The 26,916-nt window shown below is 47.4% G+C and overlaps 2 protein-coding genes and 1 non-coding gene across 4 annotated transcripts; 2 read left to right on the top strand and 1 right to left on the bottom strand.

The window, feature by feature from the left end:
- Nucleotides 1-3,969: 3,969 nt before the first annotated feature.
- IMP3 (IMP U3 small nucleolar ribonucleoprotein 3) lies at nt 3,970-8,898 on the top strand. 2 transcript variants are annotated; one of them, XM_048518026.1, is made up of 4 exons: nt 4,065-4,083; nt 4,190-4,342; nt 5,433-6,642; nt 8,358-8,898. In XM_048518026.1, the coding sequence occupies exon 3, from the start codon at nt 5,557-5,559 to the stop codon at nt 6,118-6,120; it is 564 nt and encodes a 187-aa protein (XP_048373983.1). In that variant the 5' UTR covers nt 4,065-4,083; nt 4,190-4,342; nt 5,433-5,556; the 3' UTR covers nt 6,121-6,642; nt 8,358-8,898. The 2 variants fall into 2 exon arrangements, with proteins under 2 accessions (XP_048373984.1, XP_048373983.1); XM_048518027.1 differs by lacking the exon at nt 4,190-4,342 and having other exon boundaries at nt 3,970-4,083.
- LOC125445377 lies at nt 6,736-6,825 on the top strand. The gene has a single exon (XR_007246297.1). It is a non-coding gene; the product is annotated as a small nucleolar RNA SNORD88 (small nucleolar RNA).
- A 1,370-nt stretch (nt 8,899-10,268) lies between the features above and the next one.
- On the bottom strand, nt 10,269-26,370 carry ACP4 (acid phosphatase 4). The gene is made up of 11 exons (XM_048517747.1): nt 26,250-26,370; nt 24,984-25,079; nt 24,687-24,773; nt 22,988-23,125; nt 21,339-21,437; nt 19,796-19,891; nt 19,580-19,712; nt 15,875-15,957; nt 14,406-14,512; nt 11,502-11,671; nt 10,269-10,983 (listed from the first exon to the last, which is right to left on the bottom strand). The coding sequence occupies exons 1-11, from the start codon at nt 26,346-26,348 to the stop codon at nt 10,898-10,900; spliced, it is 1,194 nt and encodes a 397-aa protein (XP_048373704.1). The 5' UTR covers nt 26,349-26,370; the 3' UTR covers nt 10,269-10,897.
- Nucleotides 26,371-26,916: the final 546 nt, after the last annotated feature.

The following is a 26,916-nucleotide window of genomic DNA, read 5'->3' as shown; positions in this document are numbered from 1 at the left end:
GCTACTGCAAGTGTCTGGGGTTTATAGGATGACTGTAGCCAACTCCCACCCCAGCCCCAGCCCCCCAGCCCACTTCCTATTATTCCATAGGCTAAGGTGACCAGACGTCCCGCTTTTGGCGGGACAGTCCGGCCTTACACCGATCTGTCCCACGTCCCCCGGGGTTTTGTACCTGTCCCGATTTTGCCTTCTGGGGCGCTCCCGTTTCCCGTTCTGTCACAGGGCGGGAATCCGGGGAGCGCCCCAGAAGGCAGTGCGCTCCTGCGGCCGGGCCCGCGCGCGCACCCACCCCCGTCCCGGTTTTAACAGGTGACAATCTGGTCACCTTACCATAGGCATGCAATTCCCAGTGCTACCAGAGACAGGATTGTGGGGTTGCAGGCAGCATGGGCGGTGGAGGGTCTTGTAAGCAGGCGTGAAGATGGGTGGGAGGGAATGAGGGTGAGAGCTGGGCCTGGGCCTTGGGAATTCCCTGCCTGAAGTCTCCTAAAGCCCGCAGCCTACCCTGAAAGTCCCAGGAAACAAATGGTATTATTAGGGGCCCAAGAGCTTTACCAAAACAGCACATGCAGAATAATGCACTTTCAATCCACTTTCACAATTGTTTGCAAGTGGGTTTTGCTATTTCGCACAGTAAAATGCAGCTGCAAAGTGCCTTGAAAGTGGATTGAAAGCGCATTATTCTGCATGTGTGGAAGGAGCCTCAGATATAGCCAAGGAAGATATAGCTTTACAGCAACTCAATGGAAGGAACACCTCACAGGGTGTTTGTTGTGAGGGGGGGGGGGGAAGAGAAAGGAGATTGTAAGCCCCTTTGAGTCTCCTACGGGAGAGAAAGGGGGAGATATAAATCCAAACTCCTCCTCCTCCTCCTCCTCCTCTTCTTCTTCTTCAAATCCAAGTTGCCGCTTGGTTTCCATTCAAGAAGCAGTGGGGATCACGGGCACTTTTGCTCTGGAAGTTCTAGAACCTGGACACAGCCTGGGAGAGATTTTTTTTCTCATTGCTTCATTTCAAAAGCATGAGGGCAACAGTGCTGTTTTTCACTTTCGCGTCATTCTGGGGAGTTGGCATGCTGCAATCCGCTTGGTACAACAGCTGGCGTTCAAGATGGAAATTGCAAGCCTCCCGACACCACCTGCCAATTTCAAAACGTTTTGGGGTTGTTGCTGCCATTGTGCAAGGCCTCTGCCAATTCAGTGCAAAAGACACGTCCATTCTCTGTTCCTTGGATTTTGAAGTAATCAGTTACTCGATTAGTCAGTTACTCCAAAGTCGCGCCTACTAAAGTAGCTAACGCGGCTGGCATGTTTTTACTTGAAGACAACCTTGGGAGTTTGTTTTGGAAGAGACCCTTTGGTGATGCTCTTTTCAAGGTCCCTTTATCACTGTAACCTTTGTGGGCCATTATTACACTCTTGGCCTGGGCACCAGTGGAAGGCCAACCAATCCTCCCCTCCAGCTTCCAAATTTAGATAGAAATTGGAAGACAAAGAGAATGCTAGTCCATGTGACTGTGTTCTTTTTCCTGTTTTTCTAGTCCTTCCAAATGCCAGCAACAATCTACCTTCCCAAAACAAAACTCCCCCTTTGCTTGTTTTTCAAAGCATGCATCGACACAAGAGTTTTCTTTGCCTTGCCTTCCAAAACACAGGGGAGGGGTTGTTGTTTTTTAGCTCCACACAACTTTCTCTAATAGTTCATTTTCTAAGCTTTCCCCATTCTTGGTATGTTCTTTCTCATACCTGACGACCTTTCCAGAAAGAATGCAGTCGAATCACAGAAGCATGCGGTCTAAACAAGAAGGGACACATTTTCATAGGTCTGACCTACACTGGTGCCGTTTTCTTTCCATCTAATAAGTAACTATTATTACACTACAGCATAACAACATAATCTATTTCCACAATATACTAGTTCCTCTGAATTTTCAAGGTTTTTTTTTTTAAAGTCTATAGCCCTTTTCATTTAGGGGATAAAAGGCAGATGTTTCCTTTTTAAGAAATGAAAGCTGGGATTGCCGAGGAATGAGTAGATCATAGCAAGGGAACATGATGGCATTATTGCACAATGAATGTCTTAAAAGGTCTCTGGGAGTATGGGGTGGGATGCAGAAAAAAATGGTTGCTGACTGAGGAAAACGTGCGCGGAACTTCCTTTTGCACGCTTTGTTGCTGGTGAAATTACCTGGATCCTTTCCCTGTGAATACAGCCTTGAAAGACACTTACTTTGTGATAATAGGAAAGATCCTTGCGGCACCATAAAGACTAAAGAATGAACTGTGGCATCTGCTTTTGTAATCCGGAGCCCACATTGTCAGAGGCACACCGCCACAATGAACTGATGAGTCTTTACTGTGCCACAAGATTTCAGGTTATTTTTGGTAGCAACAAGGCTAATAGGAGAATAGTTACCCCCTCTAGAATTTACCTTATGATGACTTTGGAACTCCTTAAGTAAATCACTCACCACACGCACCATAAGATTTCAGCCTTTGCACAAGAGGTACTGCTGATCACAACACCACACAAATTAAAAATACCTCAGTACATATTTCCTCAAAATAGTTCTCAATACCACCTTTGGATTCTACTGCCTGTAGAAGCCAGGCTCTTGGGCTTTTTAAGGCAGCCTAAACATTATATCTGGCCACTGAACTGTTCTACTAACTCAGTGATGGCGAACCTTTTCAAGACCGAGTGCCCAAATTGCAACCCAAAACCCACTTATTTATTGCAAAGTGCCAACACGGCAATTTAACCTGAATACTGAGGTTTTAGTTTAGAAAAAATGGTTGGCTCTGAGGCATGCATTACTCAGGAGTAAGCTTGGTGGTAGTCGGGGGCTTTGCTTTGAAGCAACCGTGCAACTCTTCCAACGGGTGAATCACGACCCTAGGAGGGTTTACTCAGAAGCAAGCCCCATTGCCAGCAACCAAGCTTACTCCCAGGTAAAGGATCGCACTTTAATTCTACGCATGAAAATCAGTGGAGTTTAACAGCGCTTAACAGGGTTACCTACACTGCTTCCCCAAAACTAGGTCTTAGGTTTAATGCTAATAATCGAGCCCAGCGGACCAGTGTGGGGAGGGGGTACTCTGTTTGCACGTGCCCACAGAGAGGGCTCTGAGTGCCACCTCTGGCACCCGTGCCATAGGTTCGCCATCACTGTACTAACTGAATGCTCACAGTGCAAATCATTGGGATTCGTTGTGGCATTCTTCCCACACTGTTCTCTTGACCTGAAAGTGTTGTGGGGGTGGGGGTGATATATTTGCCCAGTTCAGGAAACGTCTGTGCAGACCATCGCTGGGCGGCAGACTGAGGTTTTTAAACCCTGCTTTTCTCTCCTGTAAGGAGTCTCGAAGCAGCTTACAAACGGCTTTCTTTTCCTCTCCACATAGCAGACACCTGGTGAGGCCGGGGTGTGTGTGTGTGTGTGTGTGTTTGCTGAGAGAGTTCTGAGAGAACTGTGACTGGTCCAAGGTCGCCCAGCAGGCTTCATGTGCAGGAGTGGGGAAACAAATCCAGTTCTCCCGGTTCAAAATCCACCAATCATGTGGAAGAGAGTAGGGAATCAAACCCAAATTAGAGTCCACCACGCTGGCTTATCACATTTCAGTTTCTCTGCACATGCAATAAGGACAGGCAACTTAGGACCATTTCCCTACATGTGCTAATTTTATTAAATGTATACCCCTCTCGATTCCAAGTGTGAACCAGACCCTAACTTCTGCCATTCAAAACAACATAAGAATTGTACTCCTGCGATGCATAAACCCCTGGAGCTGAACTTGACACTCCAAACGGAAGACTGGCAGGGCATAAAAACCCCACTCATCCACGTACATCCACGTGGCTCCACCTCCGCACCAATGCCTTCCTTTACGCAGGCGCAGCAGAGAAACGCCCTGCCAGGCAGACAGAAGGCTCTGCATGCCCGTTCCTCAATTAAGCGCATGCGCACACCGGGAGCGTGACGGACGCTGCGTTCCATCCGGAAAGGGGCGGGGAAGGAGCGCAAGTATAAAAAAGCCACGTGGTTCCGTCCTCGTTCTTTTTTTAATCAATGGCGCCCTGAAGGTGGGTTGTGTGTGAGGTGCGGGAAGGGTCGGGGGTCGGGGGTGGGGGGCGTGGTACCTTTAACAATCCTTCAACTGTAATATGATTTCACTGTGAAATCCAACAGGTGAAGCTCACCGTGGGTGTAGAAATGAGAAGGAGGGCCTTTTGGTGTTTCTGCCTGCTTTGCACGCCTGGAGGGGGCAGGGGCTGGTGGGAATCCTAGTCCGTGGAGAGCCAGAGTTGGATACCCCGGTTTAGAGATAACTGCCATTCAAAGGTGAGGGTGCGGTTTACAGGTGACCACAGGGTTCCTCCGATGATGGTAGCACTGGGCTCGGATTGCTGTGGCGATGACTGTGCCCCCCCCATATTTTTGACATTATGGGGGACTGAGGAGCGGAATCCCTGCTTATTCTTTGAGGTTGAGTGGCGGTGGGGGACTTGGCTGTCAGTGTGGTTTGCCCTGCTGTTGAGATGCAGTTCGTGGGGAGACAAGGCTGCTGTTCTCCCCCTCCCCCGTCTGCTGTTCTGTTCATCTTGTAGTCAGGGGTGTTAACTTAGAAGGCTGCTTCCTCTTTCCCCGCATTTCCCCTTACCAGTACTGGAATTGACATTGATTCAATTAAGCAAATTTTTCTCTCTTTCTCACAATACTAGAACCAGGGGGCATCCATTGAAAATGCTGGGGGGAAGAATTAGGACTAATAAAAGGAAACACTTCTTCACGCAACGTGTGGCTGGTGTTTGGAATATGCTGCCACAGGAGGTGGTGATGGCCACTAACCTGGATAGCTTTAAAAGGGGCTTGGACAGATTTATGGAGGAGAAGTCGATTTGTGGCTACCAGTCTTGATCCTCCTTGATCTGAGATTGCAAATGCCTTAACAGACCAGGTGATCGGGAGCAACAGCCGCAGAAGGCCATTGCGTTCACATCCTACATGTGAGCTCCCAAAGGCACCTGGTGGGCCACTGCGAGGAGCAGAGAGCTGGACTAGATGGACTTTGGTCTGATCCAGCTGGCTTGTTCTTATGTTCTTAAGCATCCCTTTCCTTATAATTCAAGTCTCGGTGCTTAGAGGAAATTCTAACGGGCGTCATTGGCTTCATACAGAACTGGGGTGGATTAGTTTTAAAATGAAGATCAAATTTTGTGTGGGGAATTTCAAAGTGCTTGTCCTGAAATTGGTGGGGCGGGGGTGTGTGTGTCAGGAAAGGCCTATTAATTGTGAGTTTCAGGGGGTAAGCAAGTGGCCATTTTTCTCTTCCGACCCATTCAGGAGGCTTACAAAAATACCGAGGGATTGAATAGTTGGGTGATTCCGATTAATGTCTAATTGTTCTCTAAAGTTGCTTCATTCTTCATAGGCAGTGCCAGCCTTTTTGATGTCCCGGCGTTAGCCTCAAGACGAAGACTGCCACGTCATAGTTTTCGGCTCCCGATTTTGGTCTCGGGGGCTCTCCCCCTCTTACCCCCTTTCTTTGAGGCAAGATGGTGCGCAAGCTGAAATTCCATGAGCAGAAGCTGCTGAAGAAGCTCGACCTGGTGAACTGGGAGGCTGCCTCGGGGAACTTGGCCGAGCTGCGCATCCTGCGGCGCTATCGCTTGCAGCGCCGGGAAGACTACACGCGCTACAACCAGCTGAGCCGGGCCGTGCGGGAGCTGGCCCGCCGTATCAGGGACCTGGGCGAGGCTCCCGAGTCGGCGGCCTTCCGGGCACGCAGTACGACTGCCCTCTTGGAGAAGCTCTACGCCCTGGGGCTGGTGATCTCCAAGCACTCCCTGGAACAGTGCGAGCGCGTCTCAGCCTCCTCCTTCTGCCGCCGCCGCCTGCCCTCGCTGCTCCTCAAGCTCCGCATGGCCCAGCACATGAAGGCCGCCGTCACCTTCGTGGAACAGGGGCATGTGCGGGTGGGGCCCGAGGTGGTGACCGACCCAGCCTTCCTGGTCACCCGTGCCATGGAGGACTTCATCACCTGGACCGACTCCTCCCGCATCCGCCAGCACGTGCTGGACTACAACCAGGAGAGGGACGACTTCGACCTGGCCTGCTAAGAGAGGCCCGCCGCTTCCGACCTTCCCCGTTTGTCGCCCCGCAGTTGATCCAAACTTAGTCCCACCAGCCCCAACCTTTCTCCTGCTCTTAGCTGGGCTTGCTGTGGTTTTATATGGATCATTGATAATATGGGGTGGAAACGGCGCCCCTTTATTTTATGTACCATTCACCCTGCCCCCCTGGCTTCTTACTGCCCTTCCTGAGGGCAAAAGGAGCCGAGAGACATAATGCAAGCCACGTTTCTGAATCACGTGTCTAGAGGGCACCCCTTTCTCTTGTATAAGACAAAGGGTTGTAAAAAAAATACAGATAGTCTACAGCTCTACCTGTTATTGATATCCACCAGAGGAAAGTGATGAAGAAAGGGCAAAAAAGGATTCTCAGAAATGACAGGGGCCAAGATGTTATCGTTGCCCTCTTGAGGGACCACACTCTTGTGGTCTAGCATTTAAGTAAAACTGGATTTGATAGATACATCACGTGAACATGGCTGCCTTTGGGGCACCCGCTGTCCAATTGAGGTAAGAGCTGGGCTGGTGCTCACTTGGTGAGGCTGTCAGGAGAGGTGCGGAAGAAGGATGCTGGAGTAGCCAGAACCTCAGGGCGAGGGTGAAGTCCCCCAATGATGTCAGCACTGGGCTCTGAACACCGTGAAGTCACGTGTGCCTCCTAGGGACTTGACACCCGTGGAGACTGAGGGGGTTCTGAATCTGACGGGCGTGTTGAAGTGGGCAGGGGACAGCTACGGATTCCCCTCTTCTGTCTTAAAGAGAATGGTTTGATCCGGAGACACTAAAGCAGTCTTTGCCATTCGGTTAGTGGTGAATTTCCTGGCAGGTGTCCTCTTTGTGGCCGCTTGGAAACGTGCAACAAAAAAATTAGGCCCAAATGCCTCTTTTTTAAAAAAACACCATAGTAATCAAGGCAGATGTACAACAGGTAAAGACCAAATTAATTACACCATGATTCTTTTTCAAATTGGATCCGGAGGGTTTCTAGTTAAATAACCTAGATCCGTGGTGGCGAACCTTTGGCACTCCAGATGTTATGGACTTCAATTCCCATCAGCCCCTGCCAGCATGGTCAATTGGCCATGCTGGCAGGGGCTGGTGGGAATTGTAGTCCATAACATCTGGCATGCCAAAGGTTCACCACCACTGGCCTAGATGCTTACCTGTTGAGCTATATTAATAATAATTTGAGTTGTTACCGAGAAAACAAAGATGGAATTGTATTCCAATTTATTATTGAGGTGTTGGGTGGTTTCCGGGCTGTATGGCCGTGTTTTAGTAGCATTTTCTCCTGACGTTTTGCCTGCATCTGTAGCTGGCATCTTCAGAGGATCCTCTGAAGATACCTGCCACAGATACAGGCAAAACATCAGGAGAAAATGCTATTAGAACACGGCCATACAGCCTGGAGACCTCACAACACCCCAGTGATTCCGGCCGTGAAAGCCTTCGACAATTTATTATGTGTTTAAATATTACTCATTTTGTGAGCATAAGTACCCATTGGTGTAATTACTTGGGTCTTTTTTTAAAACCACAACAACACATTTTCAAGTGGGGAGAATTTAGGGTGGAGAAATATTAGCAATGCAGCTCTCTCCCACGTAAACGTGGATTTTTTTTCAAATTCTTGCAAACATGCTGCATGGGAGAAAGACAGCAGTGTGGGGGAGATAAATTTTGAATGGGAAAGAGCCGGGAAGGGGTTAAAGCTCTCCCCTGCTGCTTTGCTCTTTGAAAAGCAGCACTAGGGCATCGCTCCTTAATGTGTAATCTGCAGCTAGCCCTACAGAGTAGAGGTAACAGGATGGTGGGATAAATATATGGGAGAGCAGAATGAGAGAGTGGCCAGTTTTCTATCCTGTAGTTCAGGGGTCTTCAAACTATGGCCCTCCAGATGTTCATGGACTACAGTTCCCATCAGCACTCCCACTTGGCCATGCTGGCAGGGGCTGGTGGGAATTGTAGTCCATGAGCACCTGGAGGGCCATAGTTTGAAGACCCCTGCTGTAGTTCTTTTCAGTTTTGAGCAGCCTCCGCTCAAAGGAGGCAACCAAAGACCACTCATAGAAAGCAGTTAGGAACAGACAGACACATGAAACGGCAAAGATGATCAGGGTAAAAACATGGACAGGGAATTGGTAGCACTGCTTGTGAGACGGGTCAAAAATTGCAGGGAACTCTACCTTGCTAACCAATTTACTTTTTCTTTTCTCCCTCGGCAGATTGGTTATGGAGTCTTCCAGATCTGCCACGTTGGTGCGCGTGGGGAAATTCTGTTAGTACTACAACACCGGTTTTGGGTGCCAAAGATCCGTGGCCCTGCCTGGGAATCTTCAATAAAATTGCAGGTGGAGCAGGAGTCGAGATCTGATATTAAGGGCTCTCGGTTGCTTTATGCACAAAATGCCAGGCAGGTTGGAATAAAGAGGTGCCGTTTGGCTCTGATTTCAGAGCGGACCAGTGACTGCCTCCAGATGAGAACCTCTGGAAGCCAGGAGCGTTCTGTGCAGTGTTGAAGAAACATTTTGCCCGCAGAAGCTGCCTTTATCCATCCTTCCCAGAATGCTACAGGTACAACCCAGTGTTAGCTCCATTCAGCACCAGTCTGCTCAGATCTGTTTACGTTCTACCCAGGAGGTAAAAAAAGAAGCATCAAGGGGCCCGAGTTGAATTATTTTTCTCTACCCACCTTTTCTACGTTCCAGAAAACTTGAAAAGCATGTGTATTATTTTGGTTGGTTCCAATAAAAATGTTATTACACAGTTTTTGGTAACCTGGATAACTTTAAAAAGGCCCTGGACAGATTTATGGAGGAGAAGTCGCTCTATGGCTACCAATCTTGATCCTCCTTGATCTCAGATTGCAAATGCCTTAGCAGACCAGGTGCTCAGCAGCAGCAGCAGCAGAAGGCCATTGCTTTCACATCCTGCATGTGAGCTCCCAAAGGCACCTGGTGGGCCACTGCGAGTAGCAGAATGCTGGACTAGATGGACTCTGGTCTGATCCAGCAGGCTAGTTCTTATGTTCTTATGGAGATAGAATTTTCAGTGTTGGGAAGCCCTGGGGGTTGGTGGCCCGTATTTAACCCTTGATCTGCCGCATGAATTTCTGGGAAAGAATAGTGACACCCGTTGACTGTCTGCTGGGAGTATACAGGTTCATTGACTCTAATGCTGGATGCCTATTTCAAGCAGGTTGGCCATTTATTTATTTTAGATTTCTAGGCCGCCATTCCTGGAAAGGGAATTCAGTTCTTGGGACAGGTGCTCAAGATTCCAAGTCCCCTTCCGCACATGCCGAATAATGCACATTCGATCCGCTTGGAAGCTGGATTTCACTGTGCGGAATAGCAAAAGCCACTTGCAAACGATTGTGAAAGTGGGGTGCTGTGTGGTTTCCGGGCTGTATGGCCATGTTCTAGCAGCATTCTCTCCTGATGTTTCGCCTGCATCTGTGGCTGGCATCTTCAGAGGATCTGATAGTAGGAATGGAAAGCAAGTGGAGTATATATACTGTGAGGTCAAAAGGTACAACCCAGTGTCAGCTCCACTCAGCACCAGTCTGCTCAGATCTCACAGTATATATGCTCCACTTGCTTTCCATTCCTACTATCAGATCCTCTGAAGATGCCAGCCACAGATGCAGGCGAAACGTCAGGAGAGAATGCTGCTAGAACAAGGCCATACAGCCCGGAAACCACGCAACTCCCCAGTGATTCCGGCCGTGAAAGCCTTCGACAATAGATTGTGAAAGTGGATTGAAAGTGCATTATCCTGCACGTGTGGAAGGGGCCTATGTTTTTCCCAGCCAGTCGCTTCCTCCCCTTTCTAAGAACTGCCAGCGTTAAGGAGTGGACGCTTGTTGCCTTTGAACCGCTGTAAAACTCCGATGAATCCCTGCTTGTGGGGGAAGCTGCGTGTATGGGAATGTCAGACACTGAATAGAAGCACAGAGGGCCTGATTGCTAAAAATTACCTTCGTGAATCAGGCCCAGATGCCCCCGTAGAGAAGCCCTGAACTCCTTCCACTGGCTCGCTGGGGAAATGTTTGTATTCAGGAGACAGAATTGTGCATGCACAGGTATCCCACAGACAGAATGACATGCTATGGCAGATGCCTTGTTTTCACTCTTACAGTCGCTCATTCACTAGCCTTTATTGCCATGAGAGAAAAACAGAACGTAGACATCGCTACAAATAAATAGTTAAAAAATTAAAACAGCCATAAAGAAATAAAATCACAGTCGACTCTAAGAAAGTTTGCTGCCAAATGAGAGAAAAAAACCTGAGTTCTCTAAAAGCAATAATAACGTAGACAGATCTGTTAGCTCTGTTGGAAACGGGAGTAAGATTTCAATATCTAGCTCTAGTTCCTGTAAACCTACAGCAGCGTAGCAATTGATGGGCTAAAGTTTTGACTTGCCCTGCGTTACAGGAGCATAATCAGTAGGGGAAGTAGTTGGTGATTGTGTAGGAAGAAACATCACTTTTGGGGTACCTGCCCTTGGGCTGGTCGTGTTGTCCCAGCCTTCCCTAGGTCACGGGATTATTGTGAGGAAGAAAGGAGAACTTTGTATGCAGTTAAGGAGGAGAGAGAAAATTATACTGAATCTCTCCTACTGCAGTGCAAAGGAGCTGACCTTTGGCTGTTCGTCCGTATCGCTCATGCTAGTAGGCCGCTATTAAACGGCACTTCCCACAAAACACAAAGACGGCTGTCTCTATCGATATGGGCTTTCCTTGTCGCTGCTCGTCTGTCTTCTCACCTCCTCCAGTACAAGACACACGCCCCAACTAACGCCACGCTCAGCAGAGCGACGATCACAGCCAGCCCCGTTACAGTGCGTCCTGCAAGAGGAATTGAGGAAGGGGTGGGAGTGAAATGTCCTGGATTCCTCTACCCCAGTGATGGCGAACCTTTTCAAGACCGCGTGCCCAAATTGCAACCCAAAACCCACTTATTTATCGCAAAGTGCCCACACGGCAATTTAACCTGAACACTGAGGTTTTAGTTTAGGAAAAAAGGTTGGCTCCGAGGTGCGCGTTACTCAGGAGTAAGCTTGGGGAAGCAACTGTGCAATGCTTCGAATGGGTGAATCAACCCTAGCTGGGTTTACTCAGAAACAAACTCCATTGCCAGCAACTGAGCTTACTCCCAGGTAAAGGATCGTGCCCAGGTCAGCCTAGGTGTGTGTGTGTGTGCGTGGGGGGGGGTGATTTTCTGCCCCCCCCCCATGATGAACTCTGCGTGTGCCCACAGAGAGGGCTCTGAGTGCCACCTCTGGCACCTGTGCCATAGGTTCGCCACCACTGTTCTACCCCAAAGGGCAAAACGAAAAGGGCAGGAATGCAGTCTCTCTTTTTACCTGGTCCTCCTTGAGGGTTTTGACATTCAGCATCCCAGTCCTGGGGTACAACCGTATGTGTGAGATGAATGAAGAGTGGCAGGGGGCAAGGCGTGGGGCAGCCAGGTACGGTTAAGGTGTGGAGCCGCTGACCACTTTCGTTGCGGTAGAACATGGACACGCTGAAGGAACTGGAGAGGAGAAAATGGGAAGTGCAGTTGAAAACGCACCTCGGCGCCAGTGATCGCAGTTCCTCAGATATATGGTGTTTTTCTTCTAGCAAAACACCATAGTTTTGCATAGTGAGCAGTAGTGGTTAAGAGCAGGTGCACTCTAATCTGGAGAACTGGATTTGATTCCCCACTCTGCCACTTGAGCTGTGGAGGCTTATCTGGGGTACTTAGATTAGCCTGTGCACTCCCAACACACGCCAGCTGGGTGACCTTGGGCTAGTCACAGCTTTTCGGAGCTCTCTCAGCCCCACCCAGTGGTGGGATCCAAAAATTTTAGTAACAGGTTCCCTTGCCAGCCCCCCCTCAGCAAAGGGGGCAGAGGCGTACCTAGGCAAACCTGAGCCCTGGGCAAAACCTGAGTTAGATGCCCCCCCCATGGGGGATTACCCCCCCAAATTTTTTTGCACCAGGGTCATTTCTAAATCATCATCACATTATAGAAAATGCCCCAACTCACAAATCTGAACACAGCAATGGTGAAACACACAGGTTCTTTGATAGAGACTGGTGAGATAAAAGGTACGAAAGGCTGAGAATCAATGAATTGCAGTACCTGAAAGGGATTAACCCAGTTCAGGGAGTGACATTATTAGTTGCAATTGCTATATGGAACCTTCACGTTCAAAGGCAGGATGCCTCTCGGGGAGGCGAGGGCGTGGAGATGGGAAAGCGGACCCAATTAGTAACCCCCTCTCGGCACACACAAATAATTAGTAACCCACGCTCGGGAACTGGCGAGAGCCTGCTGGATCCCACCTCTGGCCCCACCCACCTCACAGGGTGTTTGTTGTGAGGGGGGAAAGGAAAGGAGTTTGTAAGCCCCTTTGAGTCTCCTTACAGGAGAGAAAGGGGGGATATAAATCCAACTCTTCTTCTTCTAGCCCAGCCCTAAAAACTTTCAACAACTTCCTTGGGCTAGTCACGGGACTCTCTCAGCCCCACCTACCTCACAAGGTGTCTGTCGTGGGGGGAGAGGAAGGGGGAAGGAGCTTGTAAGCCAAGCCTGGAGTTTCCTTACTCAAGAGAAAGGTGGAATATAAATCCAAACTCTCCTTTAGCCTCTGCTCTGCACTTCATGCATCAGCAACTAGTTTTGCTGACGAGCGATTTCACGGCTGCAAGGGTCCCTGTGGCTGGCAGAGGTTAAGGGCTCTGGATTCATGCTCTGCCTTTCCTGGAAGGGATATTACAGGAAAAGAGCCAGAGTTGTGGTCTGATTGCAGTGTTTGCCTTGGAACACACAGCTTCGAGTCCCCACTCTGTTATAAAGCTTACTGAGTAATTCTGGGGCCGTCGCTGGCTCTCGACCTAACCTACCACAAAGGGTGGTTGGACAGGAACATGAGAAAAGCTCTGCTGGACCAATGGAAAAGTCAGACTGATCCAGCATTTGCTTACAGGCTAACCAGACATTCGAGGAAAGCCTCTGAGCAGGGAAAGAGTGCTTTCTTCCACCTTGGAGGTACATGCCTTAGAAAACGGAGGTTTCTCTTAACCGTCATGGTTTAGCCCTCTCTAGATTTCTCTAGCCATCTTTTCGAGTCCTCGGCGTCTGGCAGGGAATTTCTTGGAGCTTTTCCGGGGGAACCATCTGTACTGCCCTTTTCTTTAAAGAAAGGGGATTAAAATGTACAAATATGTATTGCATAAAATATAAATCAACATGGGACTAAAGGGAAGGGGGGGGGAAATCTACAAAAAGGGCGGAGATTGAGGCCATATATAATCTGCTGCTTCAAACAAAACTCAGGATTCTGCGGCCTGTTCAAAAACATTCAAAAACAAACTGTTCAAAAACAAAAAGGGGCTTGGACAGATTTATGGAGGAGAAGTCGATTTATGGCTACCAATCTTGAACTTGTTGATCTGAGATTGCAAATGCCTTAACAGACCAGGTGATCGGGAGCAACAGTCGCAGAAGGCCGTTCCTTTCACATCCTGCATGTGAGCTCCCAAAGGCACCTGGTGGGCCACTGCGAGTAGCAGAGAGCTGGACTAGATGGACTCTGGTCTGATCCAGCTGGCTTGTTCTTATGTTCTTATGTTCTTATTCTAAAGTGTGCAAATGTGTGTTGTTGCTTGAGATGGGAAGGCCGGAAGACCTCAGTGCATCGAGACTCTCCTGCTTTCCCTGGTTTTGAATACAGATCGGCATTATACATAGCCTTAGAGAGCCAGCCTGGTGTAGCGGTTAAGAGCAGGAGCACTCTAATCTGGAGAACTGGGTTTGATTCCCCGCTCTGCCACTTGAGCTGTGGATGCTTATCTGGGGAACCAGATTAGCTTGTGCACTCCAACACATGCCAGCTGGGTGACCTTGAGCTACTCACAGTTCTTCTGAGCTCTCTCAGCCTTACCTACCTCACAGGGTGTTTGTTGGGGGGGGGGGAGGGAAAGGAGATTGTAAGCCTCTTTTGAGTCTCCTTGCAGAAGAGAAAAGGGGGATATAAATCCAAACTCTTCTTCTTCCTTTCCTCTTAGCCTGGAGAGCTGGAAACTTGATTTTTTAAAACACAATTTGTGGCAGGAGGCTGAGTCACTATCCTGTACTAGTGTCTGGTTTCTCCGAATGTGCCAGCAAAGTCCGCATTACAAAGCCAACAACTACTACTTCTGCCTAATTGGAGGGATAATCTTCACAAGACACACCCAGTCGCAACATTTCTAAACAGAAGTAACCAAGTGGACTTACTCATTGCTTTCTTGGTAGAACTCGAATCCGTGGCAGGCGGCATACGGTGGTGGACGACCGTTGTAAACGCCCAGTGCTCCTTGCAGGGCAATTAAGGTGCTGTCGTGCTAAATCAGGCAGCAGAACAGGAATAACTGATCAAAATATGATTATACAAGATCAGGGTGTACCCTATAGAGCTTCCTCGTTGCCCTTCTCTGCACTTTTTCTATCTCTTCAAAAAGGATATTGAAGAGATAGAAAAAGTGCAGAGAAGGGCAACAAGGATGATTGAGGGACTGGAGCACCTTCCCTATGAGGAGAGGCTGCAGCGTTTGGGACTCTTTAGTTTGGAGAGGAGGCGTCTGAGGGGGGATATGATTGAAGTCTATAAAATTATGCATGGGGTAGAAAATGTTGACAGAGAGAAATTTTTCTCTCTTTCTCACAGTACTAGAACCAGGGGGCATCCATTGAAAATGCTGGGGGGAAGAATTAGGACTAATAAAAGGAAACACTTCTTCACACAACGTGTGATTGGTGTTTGGAATATGCTGCCACAGGAGGTGGTGATGGCCACTAACCTGGATAGCTTTAAAAGGGGCTTGGACAGATTTATGGAGGAGAAGTCGATTTATGGCTACCAATCTTGATCCTCTTTGATCAGAGATTGCAAATGCCTTAACAGTCCAGGTGCTCGGGAGCAGCAGCCACAGAAGGCCCTTGCTTTCACCTCCTGCATGTGAGCTCCCAAAGGCACCTGGTGGGCCACTGCGAGTAGCAGAGAGCTGGACTAGATGGACTCCAGTCTGATCCAGCTGGCTTGTTCTTATGTTCTTATGTTCTAGCTCTGCCCTTCCCTGAAATACCAGGTTCATCTATCAAAATCCCGCTCAATCAATTGAGCTGTATTCCAATTCAGTGACAGGTTTGGTAATAATATTCGACCGTCTTTTGAGGAGGGGGCATTACCCAACCCACCTCCTTTGCCTGTGATTGAATGTGCATTATTCTGCATGTGCAGAAGGGGCCAGAGTTGTGGTGATAAAATGGAGGCGTGGAAAGGGATGCTAGTTGTTTTGGATCCCCATCAGGGAGCAAAGTAGAATATAAGTGAGGTAAACGAATCCTTAGAGAGCAGCAGTGGTGTAGGAGGTTAAGAGCTCACGTATCTAATCTGGAGGAACCGGGTTTGATTCCCAGCTCTGCCACCTGAGCTGTGGAGGCTTATCTGGGGAATTCAGATTAGCCTGCGCACTCCCACACGCGCCAGCTGGGTGACCTTGGGCTAGTCACAGCTTCTTGGAGCTCTCTCAGCTCCACCTACCTCACAGGGTGTTTGTTGTGAGGGGGGAAGGGCAAGGAGATTGTAAGCCCCTTTGAGTCTCCTACAGGAGAGAAAGGGGGGATATAATCTTCTTCTTAGAGAACTTTGACTGTCTGGGCCTTTCCGTTCAGCCGTTTGAAATGCTCAGCTGAGGAGGACTTACCGCAGAGTACATGATCATCTTCAGGGGCAGGTCTCTGCATACGACCTTGGAGAAGTTGCTCAGAATAGCGCCCAGGAGCAACCCTGCAGAGAGAGAGAGAGAGAGAGAGAATGCAAGGAGGTGTAAGAAAGTACAACAGATCCTTGGCAAAGCAGAACGGTGCTAGCTCTGCCAGAGGCAGGGGCAAGAGAGGTGCAGTGAGTTCTCTGTCATTACAGAAGACGGCACAGCTACAAGTTTGGAAGAGAAACTAGTTTGGAGCTGGTCTGAAAGTCCCCTTCCGCACATGCAGAATAATGCACTTTCAATGCACTTTGCAGCTGGATTTTACTGTGCGGAATAGCCAAATCCACTTGCAAACAATGGTGAAAGTGGATTGAAAGTGCATTATTCTGCATGTGCGGAAGTGGCTTTTTTCATTCCTCTGGCATGTGAAATACCAGCTCTGTCCACTGGGGGGTGCCATCAAACAGCGAAAAGGGGGACCGAAGGTAAAAGTTTTATTTGCGGCCCAGGTTTTTGTGGACTTTGTCAGATGCACAAACACAGCTTGTTCTCTGACCAGGGCAGCAGATAGAAAAGCATACCGAAGGGGTATGCTGGGCGAAGCTGGGCCTCAGCTTGCTCCTGGAGGGGCACGGGAGAAAGTAATGGGCACACTCAGGCTGTTGTGTGGTCACTTCTTGGGTCTGTTTCCTGGGTTTCAGCCAGGTCTGGTTCAAGCCCGAGTCCACTCGGCCTGGGTGGCAAGAGACAACAAAATGCCACCCATAAACCCTGTGCATGGAAAGTGTTTTCAGCAGTTGGATATTATGTTTACACACTCGAACGTAGTCATTGGGTAGGGGAGGGGAGTAACAAGCAGTGGTCAAAAGCACTAGAAATTCAGGAGATCTAACCTGGGACGTTTCTCCCTGCAAAGCCAGAGTGAAACACAAACGACTTTGCCTCTATTGTGTGTTATCTATTGCCATATGTTTTGATCGGGCTCTCGCTGCTTATGCGTTTCTACTCATATTATGTTGTTCCTTGCTCTGATCTGGATGGTGGAAGCTCAACACAAGCTGAACAGGGTCAGACCTGGTTAGTCCTGAGCAGAGGTGGGATCCAGCAGGTTCTCACCAGTTCCCGAGAGTGGGTTACTAATTATTTGTGTGTGCCGAGAGGGGGTTACTAATTGGGTCTGCTTTTCCGTTAGAAATTCCATTAGGTCCAAAAATCATAAAGTCCTGTTGTTTCCTACGTGGCTGGTTAGCGAAGGTAGAAAACGGGATAATTCTCCCTGTTGGGCTGTTTTAAAAACATGTTTTAGAATTAGGGTAAAGTTCCTGGTTTAAGGAAAGTTTCCTTCTTTTGATTTCTAGAAACAAAATTTGAAAGTATTAAGTATTTGACAGGCAGTCAATTAGAGGAGAAGTAGTTGTTTCTGTTGGCAGTAGATGATAGGACTTGCTATAATGAGTTTAAATTATGGACAGAAAGATACCAGCTGGAAATTAGGAACTTTTTTTTTACAGTAAGAGTTTTTTACAGTAACAGAGAAATTATTAATGCCCCGCCCCCGGAATGCCCGGCCACGCCCCTGTTGTGCCCCGCCCAGCCCCATTGGCGCTACGCCATTGTTTGAATCCCACCACCATGGGAACCTGTTACTAAAATTTTTGGATCCCACCACTGGTCCTGAGGTGAGAGACCACCGAGGATTTGAGGCAGCAAACAGGCTTTTAACAAGCAAACAAGGAGGAGGGCGTATGAACAGCACTCTGGACGGGGGGGGGGGGCCTGTATTTGCAGAGGTGGGAAGTTCTGTCAAGTCGCAGCCAATTTACAACAACCTCTCACAGGGTTTTCAAGGCAAGAGGTATTCAGAGGTGGTTGGCCACTGCCTGTCTCTGCATAGCACTGGATATCCCTGATGTCTCCCATCCAACTATTAACACAGTGAGCTTCTGACACGTTTGGGCTAGCCAGGGCCATCAGGGCAACTATATTTATGATATATATGCCTAAGATACACAGATCTCGGGCGTAAATTCAATGAGACCCCAAGAAGGAGGAGGAGGAGGAGGGGGAAGGGAAAAGAAGTAGTAGTAGTAGTAAGAGTTTGGATTTATATCCCCCCTTTCTCTCCTGTAAGGAGCCTCAAAGGGGCTTACAATCTCCTTTCCCTTCCCCGCCCACAACAAACACCCCATGAGGTGGGTGGGGCTGAGAGAGCTCCAAAGAACTGTGACTAGCCCACGGTCACTCAGCTGGCGTGTGTTGGAGTGCACAAGCTAATCTGGTTCCCCAGACAAGCCTCCACAGCTCAAGTGGCAGAGCGGGGAATCAAACCCGGTTCTCCAGATTAGAGTGGATACTGCTCTTAACCACTACACCCTGCTGGCTCCCTGAACTTGGCAGCCATCAGCCAAACCCTTAATGTTAAGGTTGATTCCTGTTTGTTATGTGCTGTATTTTTTAAATGTCTGGGGGAGATGTGTAGGGTTTGGTCTTTGGTGGTCTCTGATCCAACAGCAGCCCACCTGTAAATGCCTTGAGGGTCCTTCAGGGTCAGCATAAGTCAACTGCGGGTTGACAGCGCTTTCCACCCCTGATACTGTTTCTTGCGTTCTTTAACATGTCATGTTCCATATCTACAGGCTTGGTTCAAATTTCTGCAAACCTACTCCTATTACATTGTGTATTAGGTGCCTCCTTATCCTACTGATTTTACTGCCTGACATTATGTAATCTGCCTGGAGCCTCAGTATGAAAGGCAGACAATAAGCAAACAAAAGACAAGAACTGCGACAATTAACTACAGCTATCATCTTGCTAGATTTATTAAACTAATCTTACATCTATTGCATGCGAGTAGCCTAGACCGAATCCCAATTGGTTCATATCAAGTTTACTGAGAGCCAGCGCGGTGTAGTGGTTAAGAGCAGGTGGATTCTAATCTGGAGAACCGGGTTTGATTCCCCACTCCTCCACCTGAGGGGCAGAGGCTGATCTGGTGAACCAGATGTGTTTCTGCACTCCTACATTCCTGCTGGGTGACCTTGGGCCAGTCACAGTTCTTCCAAAACTCTCTTAGCCCCACCTACCTCACAAGGGGCCTGTTGTGAGGAGAGGAAGGGAAAGGAGCTTATAAGCCACCTTGAGATTCCTTACAGGAGAGAAAGGTGGGGTATAAATCTCCTCTTCCTCCTCCTGCTCCTCCTCCTGCTCCTCCTCCTGCTCCTCCTGCTCCTCCTCCTTCTTCTTCTTCATCATCATCATCATCATCATCATCATCATCATCATCATCATCATCATCATCATCATCATCATCATCATCATCATCATCATCATCATCATCAGCATCATCATCATCATCATCATCATCATCATCATCATCATCATCATCATCATCATCATCATCATCATCATCATCATCATCATCATCATCTATTCCAGCACAGCATTTTTGTTTAAATTCTCCCACTGATGTTCTTGGAGAAGGGTGGCTTTTAAATTAGCTGTGAAGTGCCCTCGGATAGTCACCAAATGAAACTGACTTGGCCCTTTTAGTGCATCGTATACTCTTGTCAGTTTCCCTGTATCTAGAAGTTCCTTGGGTGTCTATTCTTACCACCAACACAACACAAGCCTTTATTGGCATATAAAACAGGACAAAATTTTAAAACAAAACAAGGTTAAGAAATGCAGTTATATTCTTACCACCAGTAAACCGGGCCTTCTCTTGGCTGGCGTGCATTCCCACGTGGGCTTCGACATTAAATGCTTCCATCTCTTGAAGTGTGGCCAGTATTTGCGGCGTGGCCCAGCTAGGCAAGCTCAGATTGTGGGTTTTCTTGCAAAGAACGAGAAAGAGAGGTGTGAGTGAAGGTTATCCATGGTTGAGCAAGGAACCGTAATGAGAGACTGTCTCCCTACCTGGCAAAAAAGGGTATCATGCACCCTCCAAAGGCCCCTCAGGGTCAGATGCTCAGTTTTTAAGCCAGTATAGTTCATCATCTTGGTTATGAAACCCTGCAAGGCAGAGGAAGTTGAAGAATTAGACTGGAAATTTGAGACTGCTGAGAAGTAATATTGTTTTCAGAGGTCTGTCTCTAGAAACTCTGGTCTTCAGAAGTGGCATGGGTGGCTACAGGAGCAGGGCCTTCTCTATGGGGGCACCTTGTCCATTCCCCAAATGATCTATTGGATGCCTGGCTGACAATTACTACATAATTGGTGGGTGGCCAGCAGAGAAGACACTTGAAGGTCCCTTATATTGTGTCAGACTCTGTCATGGAATGATGCTATCGCTACAGGAAAGGGAAGTCACATATGACTGTGAAAAGCATCTTTGCCTTTTGATCTCCTGGAGGGAGGACAGCAAACTATGCAGAGGTGCCAGGATGAAACTTCAAAGGGTTTTCCTGAGAAGGGGAAAACAAAGGGTTTTGAATTCCATCTTGAGACGTGGTCAGAGAAGCATCTCTGGGCCATGGGTTCCCGGAATGGGGACAAAGAACCAAAAGGAATGTAACCAGTCGAGCAATCTCTTACTGCATTTATGTTTTATTTCTTTGTTTTGAACTTTTACAATAAATCCTTGAACAATCAGCTGGTCTGGAGTCATTAGGAGGGAAAAGAACCCAAGACCGAGGTGAGATAAGAGTGGCTCTCCCAAGCTTAATCTCAGCCTCAGTCGTCATAGACTCTCTACTCCACAGGTGTCAAACTCACGGCCCTCCAGATGTTATGGACTACAGTTCCCATCATCCCCTGCCAGCATGATGCTGGCAGGGGGTGATGGGAACTGTAGTCCATAACATCTGGAGGGCCACGAGTTTGACACCTATGCTCTACTCTGTCATGGTCACTCTGACTTGCAACAACTCTCCAGGACAGGGGCCTACAACCTGTGGCTCTCCAGTAGAGGAGTTTCATATCACCTATTATCTGATCCATTTTACTGGAGGTGCAGGAGGATTAGAACCCAGGACCTTGCGCTTGCCAGGCAGATGTCGTGCATCTGAGACATCACCACACTGCTGCCTTAACCCTTCTAAGGGCCCTTCCGCACCTGCAGAACAATCAGTTTCAATCCACTTTCACTACAGTCCGCAAGAGGATTTGCCTAGTAAAATCCAGCTCCAAAGTGGATTGAAGGTGCATTATTCTGCATGTGTGGAAAGGCCCTGAAGTGGTTTCACTCGTAGATTAGATGCATTCTGGTCAGCCAAGTCACCAGCCCCCTGAGAGATTTAGCCCTGGGTTAAGTACTTCACAACCTCACCAGACTGCGTCAGAGTTAATTAAAGATATTATGGTTGGAGCGGGAAGCCCCTACCGCCCATAAACGATCTTTCAGCAACAGCTCCCTCTTGTTTGCTCAGCAGCTATGTTTTTACGAAATGGGCGGCGAGAAACCTTTCCCTCAGAACCCTGTGACGTTCATTCTCCCGTCCTTAATTCCCTTCTCTGGTACCTTCCAGGTGTTCATTTTGGCCTGGTAGCTGGGCAAATTAATTGTCTCCTCCATCAACCGTTGGTATTGTAGGCAAGTGCGGGTTGGCGGCTTCAACAGCTGTAGGGTACAATTAGGAAAGAATGCGACAAACCACAATTCAGCAATAGAAATTAAAGGTTTGGGCACAACGTGACTCGACAATCTTCTCTGGAAGTCATGAGGGTAGCATGTTTTGGGCGGTCACATTTTGAAGGATTAAATTAAAAAAGCAAATGGAGTGCAAATGTGGAATTTATATTTTCATACCTCTAAAGGAAATGTTTTTTGGTCATTTTAAATTAGCTTCGTTTACAGTCTGCAGATTGCAAACGTGATAACAAACTGTTCAGTCAATCAGCTAGCAAATCACCAGGTGTGATAAGAAATATTTGGATCTAACAGCAAAGATTCCTAACGAAAGAGAGGAATAACATGGGGCTGGACACATTATAGGTATGAGGCCGTGTATGCAGGTCAACGACAAGAGGCACGTGCAATATGATCAGACAATCCCATTTACCTGCAAAGATTCTTAATAAAACAAAATAATGCAGTGGAGCCGAGAGTGAAGGATTGGGAAAACTGTACAAACAAACCAAAGGCTGTCTAAAACAACAAAACAATCAATTATCCCTCATAGGAGTCACCTCCTGTGGTGATCCGTTCGTACTATAATCAATCATAGAGTCTATAGCTTGGGAGAACAGACTGGATCGGAGTTCTTGGTATAATAAGCAGTTCAGGAGAATGTGTGGGATGGAATCCAGCTGTTTTATGTTACAGGTACAGAACCTCTTATCGCTTGGAAGACCTTTAAGTCTTCCTCTATGTAGCGGAGATGGCATGATGTTAAATCTAGCCAGCATATAGGCTCTCCTGTGTATGGGATTTGTGAGCGCTGTAATATAATAGGCTGGGTATCCTTGCGCGGCCTGGGACCCTCGTACCTACGGGACCGTCTTGCCCCATATGTCCCAAATCGGCCTCTGCGCTCAGCAGAGGCAAATTTACTGGTGATCCCTGGCCCCTCAATGATGTGGCTGGCCTCCACCCGGGCCAGAGCCTTTAATTTTAATAATATTAATTTAAATATTAATATTAATAATAATATTAATAATAATAATAATAATAATAATAATAATAATAATAATAATATTTATAAACCGCCCTCCCCCAAAGGGCTCAGGATGGCGAACAAACAAATAGAGCACAAATAAAATCAAATTTTTAAATAGTTATTAAATATGGCTCTATATGTTAAAATCGACCCCCATTAAAATGCAGCATCTATCAAAATAATAATAATAATATCCCTGCGTGAAAGGAATTTACATATTCGTTGGTGAACAAGATTTATTTGCCAAGCTCTGCAGTTGTCGATAGTCCATTGCTAAGAGCCTCTCTTTAATGAGGGCAAAAGTTTCAGTAAAGGTTAGCATATTGAAGGAGTCACGGTCATAACCCAGTTCCCCGATCTTTGCTGAAACTATTGTGCACCATTTTGAATGGTGGAGTTCACTCCGTTCGTACTATAGTTGTGTGATATGGCACAAAACATTGTGTGGAACAGAACACAAGCAGAGCATAATGTCCTCTTTACCCGCCAAGAACTCTGGTTGACAATTTACCTTGTCGTACTTGACTGGCACAGTGTGGATGGGAACCGGCTTCCAGCCGATCTCTGGGTCTGTACTTGGATAGAGCCCCATAAGGTTCGCCTGAGCGCTCATAATAGTGCGGTCATAATCAGTGCTGCGGACGTATATCTGAAATGGGCACAAATGCGTCTCTTGTCACATTATGCGTTGGCCACAATGGGGTATGAATCACGCCACAATCAAGTCAGACAAGGACAGGGGCAAGGAATTAAGGGAGGGAGGGGAAGTATTTGGAAAAATGCCTGTCTCCAGATCTCTGCAGGATCCACTAAGGTCCTAAGCAGGCAAATTTTCTCTCCCCCCCCCCCACACCCCCCTTGCTTAAGGAACTGAAAACTGCTTTCACTATTTCATCCTTCCTAGGGCATATTCAGTGGTGGGATCCAAAAATTTTAGTAACAGGTTCCCATGGTGGTGGGATTCATACAGTGGTGTAGAGCCAATGGGGTGGGGCATTCCAGGGGCAGGGCATTAATAATTTCTCTGCTACTGTAAAAAAACTCTTACTGTAAAAAAAAGTTCCTAATTTCCATCTGGTATCTTTCTGTCCATAATTTAAACTCTTTCTAGCAAGTCCTATCGCCTACTGCCAACAGAAACAACTAATTCTCCTCTAATTGACTGCCTGTCAAATACTTAATACTTTCAAATACTTAATTTTGTTTCTAGAAATCAAAAGAAGGAGACTTTCCTTAAACAAGGAACTTTACCATATTACTAAAACATGTTTTTAAAACAGCCCAACAGGGAGAATTATCCCGTTTTCTACCTACGCTAACCAGCCACATAGGAAACAACAGGACTTTATGATTTTTGGACCTAATGGAATTTCTAACGGAAAAGCAGACCCAATTAGTAACCCCCTCTCGGCACACACAAATAATTAGTAACCCACTCTCGGGAACTGGTGAGAACCTGCTGGATCCCACCTCTGGGCATATTCAGTTCTCATTATCCTGTTTCCTTTGTCCCACCCCCCCTTTTTGGTAAATTTACAGAGCTGTTTTCCCACATACCTGGTGATCTTCCTGAGCATATCTACCTTGTCTGTGGAGAGCTTTTTGCTTTCATTGTCTTAATGATTGGAATGGGGTCCCCCCCACAGTTATGAGATAAAAGTGATATTTAATGCAATAGTTTTGTGTGTTTTCATGGTCAGACATAAGAGGCTCGAAAAGATTTAACTTCTTGAAATAACAGCACTAATAAAGACACTTTAGTATTCAAGTCACAACGCCCAAATTGTCACTCGTACAAAATAACGAGGTAAAAATCAGTATTATTCACATATTACAGGTGGGCGACATCGAGGTTCCATTTAACCACCATTAAAAAACAGCAGTCACTAATTCTGTGTTTTGTGACAGACCTGTCCACGGCAGACTGCAAAGGAAATTCTACAACATTTCTCACTACCATAATTCAGTGGTGACCTGGGAGCTCTATGGAAGCAGTAGTCCCTGAGGAGAGAGATTCGAGGGCAGTGCTGCAGCAAAGAACAGCCAATATGATCCTTGGTCAGCCTCTGATCTTCTATATATATATTGTATTTGAACAAGGAAAAACACTGATGCAGTTAGCTAGATTTAAGGATGATGGGCAGAAGAATAAAGCTACAGCAACTCTGTTTACCTCCTGAGAATTCAGATACTTTTATTGGCATACATACCTCCTGAGGTTTGTAGGAAGGACTTAAAAACCCCGCATATTTTCCCCTGAGGAAACGTCCCAGTGCCTTCTGTTGTAAAATACCTAACTGTAGTAGAAGAGTGGGGGAAACAAAGAAGCCAAGAACAAAAAAAATTAAAATCCACTTAAGACACACCACTCATCAGCATCGGAGGCCTGTTCCACCCCAAAGCAAAAACAGGAAGCCTCCTGACTCTGGAGTGAGCCACGGATCATATTCACCCTCATATACACTAGTGGCAATGTCCACAAGAATCCATCCCTCTCTAAGCTCTACCTCTGTGAGCTGTTGGAAGCCTTGGGGCCAGGCTGCCGCTTGGTGAGGATCTGTGGGGTAGGTGCCTAAAGGGGATCGGTCGCCGTGGCGATATACCTGCGGAGGAAGAAAAAAAGGGCATATGGGAATCACAGTGTACAGAAAACCTAGTGAGGAAACCACAACTCCTTGACTCTAACCTACAAGACCAGCAGCCTTCAGCCTTTATAATTCTTTCACCTCTAAAATGGGGCCCCTGATTGTTTTCATTGGATATAATAGGTCCTTCATTATCTGCGCTCCGGTTTCCTTCTTTTTCTTCCTGCCCTATCTGGGTTTCACTCCCCCTCCACCTCGACAATCAATGGCTGTGATGCTACAAGGCAAAATTGAATCTTATACAGCAGCTTTGTAAGAAGTTTCCATTCAAACTGACTCTTGCTGGTCTTGGGATACAGAAGGGTAGGGTAGAATAAGCGCGGCAGTGTACTGTTTCCCCTACTCTCCCATTGAGCTGGGGGAGGCTCTTTGGCCAATTAATCAATGGAAGTGCACCATGCATACAGAGACACACTGGGCCCCCTCTTGGAACCCTTGGCAATTTAATGACTCTCTCATTGTCCCGTAGATCATCATGCTGACTATTTGGCCCCTTCTGCACATGCAGAATAATGCACTTTCTATCCACTTTCACAATTGTTTGCAAGTGGATTTTGCTACTTCGCACAGTTAAAATCCAGCTGCAAAGTGGATTCAAAGTGAATATTCTGCATGTGCGGAAGGAGCCTTTCTCTGTATGCGGCTTATCAGTACCCTAGGCCTTCACTCACGTTTCAAATAATCCAGGAACCCTGACTCCCAGTCTTTCCATTAAACTCCATGCAGTCCTCCCATGGGACAAAAGAAGCCCGGTTTTGCGCTAAGGTATTAGAAGAAGAGGAGGAGGAGGAGTTTGGATTTATATTCCCCCCTTTCTTTCCTGTAAGGGGTTTACAATTTCCTTCCCCCCGCCACAACAAACACCCTGTGAGGTGGGTGGGGCTGAGAGAGCTCCAAAGAATTGAGACTATCCCACAGTCACCCAGCCAGCTGGCATGTGTCGGGGTGCACAAGCTAATCTGGTTCACCAGATAGGCCTCCGCACCTCAAGTGGCAGAGCGGAGAATCAAACCCAGTTCTCCAGATTAGAGTGCATCTGCTCTTAACCATTACACCACGCTGGCTCTATTAAGTTCTGCATTCAGACAACCCAGGTGTTTCCCCACCCCCACCCGCTCATCCACGTACCAAGGTAACAAAGCGCAGAGTCCTCCCGTGTCTGGCTGCAAGAGGCAGAATGTTCAGGAGGAGAATAGTTAGGTGAGTCAAAGTTACAGGTAGCCTCATGGCGACGAAAAAGCTGCACCACCTGGATAAAAGTTGTTTGAGGGCAGACGGGCAAATGCTTCTGTTATATAGCCCCTTTCTCAGACCCTATAATCATCTCTCATTTTCCTTTGCTGACAGGTCAGATTTAAGAGGCACCACCACAATCAAGATGCGTAAAGAGGGAGGGGGGGGGAACCTGTTTCTTGACCGGTGTAATGACACCTTCTCCCCACACGCACACCTGCCGGTCCTCTAAAGGAGGGCGAAACATGTTACTTTCCCTGATTACAAGTTCCAGGCAAGACATTACGTCTTGTAGGTTTGCTCTGCAGAGTAGAGTTTGAGCATAGGGGTTGCCAGTTACGACATCAATAGTTTTTTTTTTCCTGACTGAATCCCTACATCTTCAGCTTCATTGTGACTGGCAGAAATTCAACAGGAGTGCTTTTCTGCTTTCCAGAGGCAGGGGTAGCGAGTTTTACCTGATGGATTTCATATATCGGGGCAGTCCCTGCTTTATTTATTTATTTTATTTGTTAGTTTTGATATACCGCCCCATCCCCTAAGGCAGGGGTCTGCGACCTGC

This window comes from Sphaerodactylus townsendi, linkage group LG15, assembly GCF_021028975.2.
Source record: "Sphaerodactylus townsendi isolate TG3544 linkage group LG15, MPM_Stown_v2.3, whole genome shotgun sequence".
Taxonomy (NCBI): Eukaryota; Metazoa; Chordata; class Lepidosauria; order Squamata; family Sphaerodactylidae; genus Sphaerodactylus; species Sphaerodactylus townsendi.
Note: the sequence above shows the minus strand (reverse complement) of the source record. Positions and strands in the feature narration are given on the sequence as shown.

Excerpts from the sequence above, each read along its gene's own strand:
- ACP4 (XM_048517747.1), bottom strand. The coding sequence starts at position 26,348 with ATGAGGCTACCTGTAACTTTGACTCACCTAACTATTCTCCTCCTGAAC. Across the intron at positions 25,080-26,249 it reads CTCTGCGCTTTGTTACCTTG|GTATATCGCCACGGCGACCG; the intron begins GTACGTGGATGA and ends CTTCCTCCGCAG. Across the intron at positions 11,672-14,405 it reads TTCTACCAAGAAAGCAATGA|TTCCTTCAGCGTGTCCATGT; the intron begins GTAAGTCCACTT and ends TCTCCTCTCCAG.
- IMP3 (XM_048518027.1), top strand. The coding sequence starts at position 5,557 with ATGGTGCGCAAGCTGAAATTCCATGAGCAGAAGCTGCTGAAGAAGCTC.